Source organism: Schistocerca gregaria, chromosome 5 (assembly GCF_023897955.1).
Source record: "Schistocerca gregaria isolate iqSchGreg1 chromosome 5, iqSchGreg1.2, whole genome shotgun sequence".
NCBI lineage: Eukaryota > Metazoa > Arthropoda > Insecta > Orthoptera > Acrididae > Schistocerca > Schistocerca gregaria.
The window spans coordinates 659,058,978-659,071,780 of NC_064924.1; the positions used below are offsets into that span (position 1 = coordinate 659,058,978).

The 12,803-nt window shown below is 34.3% G+C and overlaps 1 protein-coding gene across 3 annotated transcripts in view; it reads right to left on the reverse strand.

Annotated features, from left to right (window-relative positions):
* Nucleotides 1–210: 210 nt before the first annotated feature.
* LOC126273187 (optineurin) overlaps nucleotides 211–12,803 on the reverse strand; it is a 158,633-nt gene continuing 146,040 nt past the window's right edge. For 2 of the 3 annotated variants that reach the window (XM_049976707.1, XM_049976705.1), the window contains 2 exons: nucleotides 6,828–6,948; nucleotides 3,351–3,436 (listed from right to left, as the gene is read on the reverse strand). In XM_049976707.1, the coding sequence (XP_049832664.1) occupies nucleotides 6,829–6,948 (120 nt within the window). In that variant the 3' untranslated portion in view covers nucleotides 3,351–3,436; nucleotide 6,828. Of the gene's footprint in view, nucleotides 3,437–6,827; nucleotides 6,949–12,803 lie in introns of all 3 variants that reach the window. The other variant, XM_049976706.1, reaches the window with a different exon arrangement.

A 12,803-nucleotide genomic window follows, 5' to 3' on the forward strand; every position in this document is an offset into this window, starting at 1 on the left:
AGGGATTTTCTCTGCCTCGTGATGACTGGGTGTTGTGTGATATCCTTAGGTTAGTTAGGTTTAAGTAGTTCTAAGTTCTAGGGGACTGATGACCACAGATGTTAAGTCCCATAGTGCTCAGAGCCATTTGAACAATTTTTCACTGTGCTGGTCTGCTGATTAGCTGGGTTTGGCAAGTAGGCATCAATATATAATTTAAAACAATCAAAATGTTTGAAATATGAAATCTATTTGTAATTCTCCTTACTTACAGATTTAATACATCGTAGAACAGTTGGGTAAGAGTATAAAATGTTGCTTTCCAGTTTAAAACATGTTTTTAATGGATGAAAGACTTCTATTAATGTAATAAAAATGTAATAGTTTTGTGATATACATATCTGCTCATAAAATTTGAAATATTAATAAAATACAGGCATCATATGAACAGTATTAATGAAGCCAATGGAAGCACTAGGATAGTCAATAATGATAACAATAACAACAATAATAATAATAATAATAATAATAATAATAATAATAATAATAATAATAATAAGTGATTGTAAAATATACAACAGCATCAAAGATAGTGACTGGTCATTAAAAGAAACTCATTTCTTTCCTAGATTTACATCTCTGGCAACTCAAATTTGGAACAAATTTTTGCAAGGAACAATCTTATAATGATGGAATTAGTTTGAGAACTCCCATAGATGTCAAATATTACATCCTAGTTTCTAAAATAAACTCAGTAGCAATTTAATAAACATACTTATGAATACATCCTGTAATCATACAAGAAATGAGTTGTGTAACAAGAAATATAATGCTACATGTAATTTACTTTGTATCAGCAGAGAAACTAATGTAACAATGAAAAATGTGACCAAAAACAGCAAAGTTGTATCTGTTGCTAGGTGTACAGATTTTTACTTTTTGTAGCTCATACCAGTAAATGAGTTATTGTTAATTACTTAAGCTCAACAATCATTTCAACAAGGTACCGGCATGCTGCTTAATATTACAGCAGCCTCACGTTTTGGCCTAACATTTAACATATACAGACAGAGAGAAAATTTGACTGTTCATATAAATAGTTTATTAGAATAAATGCAAAACATTGTATGAACATTATCAAGTGGGATAAAGATCAAACCACTGGACTAAAAAGAAAATGCAAACTACCATACTGCACCATGATGATATTAAATAGATAGCCACAGCTGTGTAATTTAGTTCATGTGAATTAAACTCAATATTGGACTCAAACTCTTGGTGGATAATTTGCATTGGAAACAATATGTTTCCAAATGGTTAATAATGTTTTGGTTACGAGTTAGTTGGTAAAAGCTGTTTAACACTTTAAGTTTTTACTTCACTGTTCTTGAGAAAAACAGATTATGGAACTTTGTGCCAATCTTACAAGAGTCTTAACTATTACAATATTTAGGATCATTAGGTACTACAGCCACACTCTCAGCAGTGCATCCTATTGTGGGTAGAGAATGTAACCAAAATGTAAAACAGTTTGAAATAAATTACAAAATAACTGCTTCATTAAAGTGCCATATGCAAAATACTGAAGCACAGGAAATACATGCCAACATCAGTCACAGCTACTAATTTCACACCCTCAGCCTTTTCACAGAAAATTAGCAAAGATTGGTGCTACTGGAATCAGCTTGAATTATTATAGTGAAGGTGGTTGTATATCATTAAAAAATGCTCCTGTAGCATTACATATTTATTTTCAAGAGCAACAACTTAGATGACAATGATTTTGTTGTTTAAAATAAATAAGGGTAAACGTAAGCCATACTTTGATTACATGGCAAAAAGATGATAAGGTTATTAGCACACTGTCAATACCCGAAAGAAAATGCAGCCAATTCATACTATTGCTAGTACGTACCTCAACAGAATGTATATAAAATTCTATGCTACTGTTTAGTGCAAGAGAAACTGCTTTCTTATATTTACAAATTAAGAGGAATATGTTTTGTAAGTCCTTTGTAAATTTAGTTCAACATTCTGTAAATGTTATGGGCAATGTGTCTTATCATTTCAGTTTACATAAAGCAGCTACAGTTGCCTTTAGCAAGCAGGACCATACTGGCAGGCTACATACAACAAAACAGTATCTGTAGCAAATAATTATAGTTACAACAGGCAAATTATTGGATCTCTTCACTCACAATAAACCTAAGTGAACTTCTCACAGTAAACCTCAGTCAATTCCCTTTCCTGGACATAAACTGACTTAGTAGACTGCTAATACTACGATCACAGTATCAGAAAAGCACTGCAACTCACTGACTTTGTCACAACCTAGAACAAAACACTGATAAGTGATGTCATGAACCAAATTTCATCAGTAGAGTGCAATTTGGCAAAAATCAAAGGGAAATATTAATGGAAAAGTAGGGAAATGAATATTCTTGAAAACAATTTTCTGAGCATGATTGCTAAATTTTAACAGTGATCGCACATGTAAAAATGAAAGTTATTAGCAATTTGCTATCAGTAAAGGTGAGAAAAAAAGGCAGCAAATGATTGAAAATTACCATGGTTGGTTTGGTTTGTAATGAATCTGTAAATTCCAAATGACTGTATGAACACATTGTACAAGCTGTAGATTGTGGCAAAACTGCTTTCCCTCATTTCTCTGTGCTAACTAAAAAGTTATTTTAATTTTTTGTGAAAGTTAATAAAAAGGCTACAGTAATATATGGGATATCAATAACTTATTTTGTTTTACATCACTGATGATCTGTCTCTGAATTAAATCTCCACTGAAGAATTATACACTAACAGAAGATAATGGTCACAAATGCACCATATGACAATGACTGAACAAAACTGCAAAATAAAATATATACTAATCACACATACACAGTTTACAACAGAAGTGGTAACTATGGGAGCACCTCAAACAATATTCAGAAACCATGTACGAACATTATGTCATGAAGAGTTTTTCATCAAATAAAATACAAACTGAACATGTAGCACATGGGCTGCAGAAGGAAACTGAGTGCTAACACGTAGCACCAATTTGAAGTCTACCTGAAAGCCACTGAAAGAATAAAGAAATGAAAAAGGTCCCCCAGAAAGTTAAAGATGGTAGAAAACTGCAAATAGGATAATTATGTAGACAAATATATTATAAAATATTTATGATGCAACATAACTAGAATTTGTTTCTGAACACTGTACAAGCACATATGGGAAATGCTATTAACCACTCTCATAACTAGAAGACTATATACAGTTTAAGCAGGTCTCTTTACATGAAAATAAATGTTTAATTAATTATCTTCTAGCTGTTCTTGGCACTTCATTCAGGGAACATCTGCAGATCCAGACATCTATCCACATGCCGTTCCAGAGCTTGTAGTAGAAAGAAACTCATGTTGCACTTTGGGCAATGGTACAGGTCGTTCGCCTGTCTTTCCTACAAAAGAAACACATGCTTATTAATCGGTATTCTTCATTTATTGCCTCACCAATAAATTTAAAAATTTCTTAGAAGTTGTTATAATGCGTAAGGATGTTTCAACAGGAAGAGAAGGTTTTAAATTATTTCAAACTGCTGCAGATATCAAAAACTACCCAACACCATTAAGTATGCTGATGAACATATTCAACAGCTCAAACAACCATCTATATGTTGCAACAAATGCCACAGACAGTGTTGTTGTTTGTTCAAATATAAATAACAACAACAACAACCCAAGAGAAGTAATTTTGTATGCACTCTAGAAACAGTGACTTCATTGTTCATGCATAAAAACCATTCCAATATTGCTTCAGGAAATATCTGACTACTTATACGAAGTTTGCGAGAGACATAAAGAATTTATTAATGACATAGTCATTCTCACATGAAAGGTGAATATATCAAAGTTAACGAAGTTATGTTTGTATGAAAAATTTATGAGTGTGGAATTTCTTAATAAATGGTACAACATGTTGTCAAATAAATAAAAAACTTCCAGCCTATGAAGCTGAAGCAGTTGACATACTTATTATATGGGAGTAGTCAAACTAGAACTGAAGTTGTGCTGAACATGGAACTGCAATTTTTAAGGAACTACTAGTTCTTCATACAAATTAACAGGTCACTGTTAAGGTGCTACAACAACAGAATCCATTGGAGACAAAATTTCTGCAGGTAACAAGGACACAAAGAAAACATATGAGAGGTGAATTACTGTAAAAAATGATCATTTTTCCATCTTCATTTCAGTTGTGTATGATAATTATTTTCTTTTATACTATCCAGGGCAGACAAGTACAAGAACAAGACCTGGAACTTTTCATTTAGCTTTTGTTCTTTACCGTGTGTGTGTGTGTGTGTGTGTGTGTGTGTGTGTCTGCTCTGAAAGAAGACACTATCCAAAAGTTAAACTGCAAGTTTCAAAACTTGTTTACATACATGTCTATCATAGAATTCCTTGACAATATAGTGAGTATTTATCTTAAAATCTTTCCGTGCATTTCATCTGAAACCCTATTAAGTTCCTAACAATACTGCTCTTCAAGTCTCTCTTTATCCATTCACAATACATCACCTACAACATCCACTGGTTTCTCTTTGCTGACCTTGTCTTAATTTCTGTAATTCTTCTTTCCTTTACTTTAATAATACAAATTCTCACACAGCTAAACTGTCAAATAATTTACAAGTCCAGCCTAGTTCTGTGAAATCATTCATTATTTGATTAACGTCTGTCTCTCCCACTGACACACACACACACACACACACACACACACACACACACACACACACAATAAATAGAAGGGGGGTGGGGGAGATACACGTCCATTGTAAGGATAAATAAAATGCACTCAAGACAAATAAATGGAAAGTATTAGAAAAATGCAAAAGAAAAGAGAAACTACTGCAGCATAAGACATCACATGCCTCAAATTCAGAGTTCAGAAGCACTGGATTTATAGTGGGAGTTTCAGATGATGTGTGTGCTGAAATGAATGCACAGGTTCATGTGTTCCATTGCTGGGTGAGTCCATTAGTAGATATTACGTTTACCACTGCCCATGGTTTGTCTAGGGCCAAACATTCCAAGACGGGTTTGATGGTGGTAAAGCAATATAGAATATGGACAAAATTCGTAAGTTAATTGGAAGCCCATAAGTGTGGCACTCCACACAAGTGTGTATACTTTATCAGTTAATATTGTACAAAACTCAACAATTTATTCTGAAGAAAAATGTCTTGAAGATGTTATTTATTTGTAGTGCACTTGTATAATAGTACAGTTTCTTTGTCAAACGGCAGTGTTTATTTACAGCTTACTTGGTCTGTAAAAGGGGTCAGTCACATATTTAGCTTTATCTCTCTCTCTCTCTCTCTCTCTCTCTCTCTCTCTCTCTCTCTCTGTGTGTGTGTGTGTGTCTGTCTGTGTGTGTGTGTGTGTGTGTGTGTGTCTGTGTGTGTGTGTTTTACCAGCAGATTTTATTGTTTACTTACATGTGCAATGTGAGAAACAAAATTTAAGAATTCTTTACAAATGAGTGGGAGTTTGAGTTGTCAATCTCCTGCCTACTTTACAATGAACAAAATGTCTCTTTTTAACAAACCATTCTCACTTCACTGGGCATACTAATAAGTGACAGCATCAATGTTGTCTAATGCACTACTATAGGTAGATACTCCCTTTTTTTATATTTATTTATTGCTCTGTGGGACCAAATTAAGGAGAAGTCTCCATGGTCATGGAACAAGTCAATACATGAAATTATAACACGATAGTAGAAACAGATAAAATGAAATATAAGAAACATGTTCAGGCAACAAGTCGTAAGTTTAAATAAAGAAAATCAACAATGTAACACTGGGAGTTGCTTAATTTTTCAGCTCTTCCAGGAGCTCCTCGACAGAACAGAAGGAGTGAGCCATGAGGAAACTCTTCAGTTTGGACTTAAAAGTGTTTGGGCTACTGCTAAGATTTTTGAGTTCTTGTGGTAGCTTACTGAAAACGGATACAACAGAATACTACACTCCTTTCTGGACAAGAGTCAAGGAAGTGCATTCCACATGCAGATTTGATTTCTGCCTAGTATTAACTGAGTGAAAGCTGCTAACTCTTGGGAAGAAGCTAATATTGCTAACAACAAAAGACATTAAAGAAAATATATACTGTGAGGGCAATGTCAGAATTCCCAGACTATTGAATAGGGGTCGACAAGAGGTTCTCGAACTTACACCACATATAGCTCGAACAGCCCATTTTTGAGCCAAAAATACCCTTCACGAATCTGAAGAATTACCCCAAAAAATAATACCATACAACATAAGCGTATGAAAATATGCGAAGTAGACTACTTTTTGTGATGAACTGTCACTTATTTCAGTTACTGTCCTAATGGTAAATAAGAATTTCTAATGGTAAATAAAAATTTCACAGTTATAATTACTTTTAGTACATGAAACAGTATAGCATGAGTTACAAAAACTAAGAAAAAGTACTTTGGACCATGCCTATAATCTGTAAACATAGATCACAATTTATCCTCCACAACAAGCTAAACAATCTCTCAATTCTAAATGCCACGTGCCACCAGCTAGACCACACCTTTCATCAAATATCTTTTCTTTGTATAACAATATTTTCACTACAATCCATAATTAACCATTTCTCATATGAGATCCAAACAAATTATTTTACATGCATCAAGATGATAACTTGAAATTTTGTAGCGAGTACACCAGAACATTATGATCTGTACTGCTAAAATAAAATTTGAATAACAAGTTCAGGTTTCTCTCATTTGAATGTTTTTCTGTCTGTTGCATACAAATTTATCATAATGTTTCTTACCTCAGTTTGTCAGGTTAAGACAAGTTTCCACATGAAGTTCTAAATGATCCAACCTTGGAAATTGCCTACTGCACTTTGGACAGTCATATTTTTTTCGAGGGGGGATTTCTTCATTGTATATCTGTAAGACACATGAGATTTCTCTTAAGTCTAACTCTCACTGCAGAAAAATCGAGAAAGTGATAAATGCACCCGGGAATTAAACAGTGATATCAATCGTGACTGACATTTACACAGCACACACAAAAATATGGTGACAGAGTAGCACTTCAAACTAAACGAAGTGCCCATTATTTCATTACAAACAGATATTGACAAGTTTGTAATGGACCACGGAAGGAACCAGTGAGGGCATGATTAAGGAATTAGATGTGGAAGGCAACTCAAGGAAATTGCACCGATAAGACAGGCTGGTTATGCTGCTGGAAGATAAAAAAAAGTCTCTGGGGGCAATAGATATTGTAGGGCAGACCCTGGACAAATAGCACTGCGTGGGTGCGAGTGCTCAGGCTGCACTCCAGCATAGCACTCTGAGTGCATCGGTGAAAGGAGATGAGGAGTGGGAGGAAAAATAAGATTACAGATGGATGCTGCTACAGTAAGACAGTCCCTGATCAGATGCCAAGCAGTTTCCTAGTTAACATCAAGAAACAGCACACTTGAAATCTTCCCCCTGCTGTTGTTCCTCATTTTTCATTTTGAGTCTGTTGATCCATATCATATGTATGTACTGAAAGCCCAAATTCATCAATATTTTATTCAGGCCCTATCACATGCAAATGCATTATTCAGATGATACTTTTCAGTATGTTGATTACAGTGTTGATTTAGTTTCACTGGGAACCACTGTGATTAAAATTAATGAACAACTGAAATTATCATAACGGCATGCAATTGTAGAGTTTTAGTGAGAAAAAGTTGTTTTGGGGATATAGACACATATCATTAGAAAGCTATAACTTCTGACTTCAGAGTTAACATATTTCAATTTTAAGGAAACTAATCAACTTAAAATATAATAAGTATCAAAATTCAGACATGCCCAATATTACTTTTGCTTTTTGAGCCATTACACCTGTTTCATTCCCACTTTTGACATTACACACTAATTTCCCAGGATTGAATGACAGACATCATTAATCAATTATGCATAAATTATCATTATTTAAAATACAGCAACTGTACTTGTAAATTTGAGGTTGGTTTATCCTGGTGAAAAGGCAAGAAAAAATGTGTGTTTCGGAAATAACTCTCATTACTTCTTCACAGAGTCTCCTTTGAGGAATATACACTAAGTCCAGCGATTCTCCGACTTTCTCATTCCATTGGAAAAATAGGTTCTGTCAAACTCTGCAAAATACTCACTGACTGCCTATCACTTCCTCATTTGATGAAAATTTCTTCCTAGCAAGCCAAAGTTTCAAGTCAGGGAACAGGAAGATGTCACCTAGAACTAAGTCTTGTAAATAGCGTGGATGAGGAACCAACTGAAAGCCCAATTCACACACTTTCGCTATTGTTATTGCTGATTTTTGGGATGGTGCACTATCCTGATGACAGAGCACTTTTTTTGCGTGCCAAGCTTGGTCTTTTTTCAGGCAACGCAAGTTTCAAAAAAATCGAACAATGAAGTATTTTAGGGTTCAGTTATAGTTCTGCTTTTTTCTAAGTAATCAGTGAGGATTATTCCTTGGGAATCCCGAAGGACAGTGGCCATCACCTTACCAGAAGATGACAAAATGGTCCTTGCCTTCTTCGTTACACTTTCACCAGCCTTTGTCCATAGTTTGACTGCCATTTTGATTCTGGTGTGTAATGATGGATCTAGGTTTCATCAAAAGTCACAAATCGGCACAAAAAGTCTTGTAGACTGCAATTATGCTGAAATGTTGTGCCGGATGCACTTTTGGTCAACTGTAAGCAATTGTGGCACCCACTTTGCACACAGTTTCTTCACAGCCAATTCTCCATGCAGGATACTATGCACTCATTCAGCCATCTCCTGAACTTTTATTCAATGGTCTTCCATTATCATACCATGGATTTTGTCAATGGTTTCCTTTGTGGTGACCACAATTAGACAGCTGGAGCATGCTTCATCTCCGGTGCTAGTCTTATCATGTTTACATTCATTAATCTAAAAGTAAATTGCTGCAGAGTATGCAACGAACTTCATCCAATAATGAAATGTTAGGAGCTTCACCCATTGGATACTAAAATCTTAAATAAGACGATAATTCTGAAGTGAAGGAGGAAATTAATATTAAACAGGTGTTATATGAAGTAGTCAAGAGGTACAAGAAACGTGTGGAGTTGATAACATTACATCACTATTAGAACAGCTTATGGGTAGTTAAAGGTAGGGATGGACACAAATAATAGTGATCTCAAAAAGGACATTAAAAGTGACATTGGTAATCTAGATTTAAAACTGTACAAAACTAACAAAGAAGTTAGTGCAGTTAGTATCAACATTAATAATTTGGGCAAAAAAATCAATTCAGTAAACTTTAGTTTAGAAAAAAGTTACAAAAATATGGCAAAACTTTGGCTTTGAAATGAGATGCTTCTGAAAATGACATGATATACAAAGGAATTTAAATGAAAAACAACTGTAATAAAAAGATGGAAGTTGATGTTAATTCTGGCCATGTTGAAGTTGCAGAGATAGATCAAAGCTGTTTTAATATCAATAATTATGATATGACTCCCCTAACAGAGTGGAAAGATACCTCTGATGTTCAGAATCTGAGGATAGTTCAGAAAACTGTTGAAGCAGATGCTCTTACCTCTGTAGAAGTTGAAACAACATGTATACCTGTATTAAATAAAACTGTTAGCAAAGCCGATGGCATTATTATTGAGGAAAGTAAAAATTGTGTAAAATAAATGAAATGTAATTAGTAAATTTGAGCTGAAGAATATTCCAGCAAGGAATGAAACATCTGGAATGACTGGCAACATAAATAAGGCTTTGTTAACTTACCAGTAGAGCTACGTCCAAAATTTTTGAAGTTGGCAATGAAGTGAACTGTTTGAAGAAAGCTGTTTCTAACGTAAATTTGCAGGAGATAATTTTCAATGTGAATACGATGCTCAATGACGTGTTATTTGAAAACTTGTAATGTTCAAAGATTTTGTACTTACTTGCAATGGGCTGCCAAATGTTTCAAAAATTAAATATTCAATTTCACTTAAAACAGCAAAACTAGATGGAGGAGCAGGGGGTCTGAGTCACTGAGAATCCACGAATAGGTAGAGGGCTCACTGAACTTCCATGAACACAGTACTAGGTGAGTTCTGTGGGTACATTTCATTTTTCCTTTCTTTAATCATTCCTTTTTTTATCTGTCCCGTTCTTAGATTGCAAGCAAAAAATAATCATCATCCACTATTTTCAATTCTAAGGTGTATAAAATATTCAGGTCTGTTACTGTATTTTTCTATACACCAATAAGAGGATGGAAGTATATGCTCTGTCTACCAAACTCATGACAAATGTCTTATACAGTTTTGGATTTTATAACAATGAAATATTTGTAAATAATTACAAAATCTTTTCCAGTTCAATGATTTGTAAAATTCAGAATGCGTTAAACAATATGAAAGTTATACAGCAGCAGTAGGTGAAAAAAATGCAGAGCAACAATACACACAGTTTCATTTATATAAATGTCTGAGGCCAAATTTAAAGTTATGTGTTTAAATTAAAACAAAAGTAAAATCAATTTGCTGTAGTAATGTGCCATTGCTATAAAAAAATATTGCCATATTGACCTTCAAGTCAAAGTAAAAAAAAGCCAAATAACTTGAGTTATGAGATCCTTAATAATTTTCATGCAGGGACATATTTATAAATAGATACTTTCACACTAGATTGGAAAAAAGTAAGTGGTTTTAAAGTAAAATAGTATCCTCACCTGGAACATTAAAATATAGTAAATAAGATATTGTCTGTTTGTAAGGAGACAAAGGTTCATTAATTATGTAGTGACTTTATTGCTGTAAAGAGGCATTTACTAGAATCATTTTTTGTAAGAGAAGACAAAGCAGGAATTTTTGGAAATAACATTTTGTTATCTGGATGATCTGCATGGGTCATGGTCCGAAATTAATCAAGAAAAAAGAAAGGAAGAACAAAATTGCAACTCTGACTGGTTTTCCATCATACTGAAATGGGTTTTTGTTGTGATAATATGCCTATATGATCTGTGACAACACTGAAGTAATATACGTAACCCATAGTACTATACGTAATACATTATCTGTAACAGATAAACACATACTATTTTTTGTGAAATATATTGATTAACCGATTCATGAAGTAAAAACTTATGTTTATATGTTTCTCTATGAATGATACCAAGTAATAATGCTTTAAAACAAGTATATTGGTAACTAACCAGTTTTGATAAATGAAACAAATATGTGAAATTTTGATAAGAATAATCAACAGGGAGTTCTTAATTTTTTGGTATAATCAAGTAAAAATTGAGAAGTTCAGAAATTATGGCTTTGGTTCAAGAGACTTCAGTGATTGAGATACATACTGAGTGACTGACACACACGCACACAACTTTGAGTATATTTATCCATATCATGTATAAGTAGTGTACGCCAAAATCTATTAAAACGTTATTCATACCATGATGACAGATGGAGTTTTATGCCTTTCACTGCGTAACTTGATCCAAATAAGTAAAAACTCGCATCGAATGGAGACACCAACTTTACTACACGACTGTTGATACTGATGCAGAGAAGTTAGTGTGATGAGTGTGGTACGCAGGCTCATTACATAAAAGTTATAACGGTAATGGCTAGCCATATACCTGGGGTGGGTTATCTAAAGACTTGTGTGTGAATATTTTTGGATTTTGGAAAATATATGTTTATGAAACAGTTATGGTTGAAGTTCACTACAGCTGAGGAGCTGTAGGTTCAGGCAATAATTTAGTTTACATAATGAGTAGCTAGTTAGTAAGTTATGAATGGTTACAGTAATATTGTGTGTGTCAACGCTGGGAATTACCTAGGGAAGTACAGTTGCCATATTTGAAATTATGATAATATAAGCAAACATATTAGAAGTGTAACAGATTAGTGACGGGTTTCATTGAGTCCAGGGCAACCAAAGTATAATGTCACACTTGGAACTTACAAAGGTATAATGGCTCAAAGCGCAAAAGTAACATTGGGTGCATCTAAATTTCACTACTCGTTATCTTTTATGTTAATTAGTTTCCTGGAAATTAAAATATGTTAATGTGAAGTCTAAAGTCAAGCTTTGTAATAGCATGTCTCAATACTTCAAAAGCCACTAACTAGCTCGATCAAAGATACCATTACATGCTGTTATGATAAGTTCAAATGGCTGCTACTTTTAATCCATACATTTCCCAGAAAAACTAAACAAATCACTGTAATCAGCAATCTGAAAATTATCATCTGAATAAAGAATTAGCTTATCCATTAAAATAATTGATATAATGGAGGTGGTTGTCCGTGAACTACATTTGGTGACACATACTGAGGTATCAGTATTATGGAAAGGCTAGTTGCTACTCAGCTTACAGTGGAGATACTGAGTCACAGATGACTGTCACAAAGTGAGATTTTGGCCAACAAGGCATGTGTCAAAAATGGACACCACGCGCGCGCACATACACACATACACATGCACACGCACGCACGCACGCACTCACTCACTCACAGTCTCTGGCAGCTGAAACTGTGAAGAGACTGTTCTCGCGAGCGTGCGTGCTTGCACTTTGTGTGTGTGTGTGTGTGTGTGTGTGTGTGTGTGTGTGTGTGTGTGTGTGTGTGTGTGTGTGTGTGTTTTTTTTTTTTTTTTTTTTTTTTGACAAAAGGCCTTGTCAGCCGAAAGTTCATTTTGTGATAGTCTTTTAGTGGTGCTTATCTGCAACTCAGCATCTCCGCCATATGGTGAGTAGCAACTATCCTTTTCATAATATT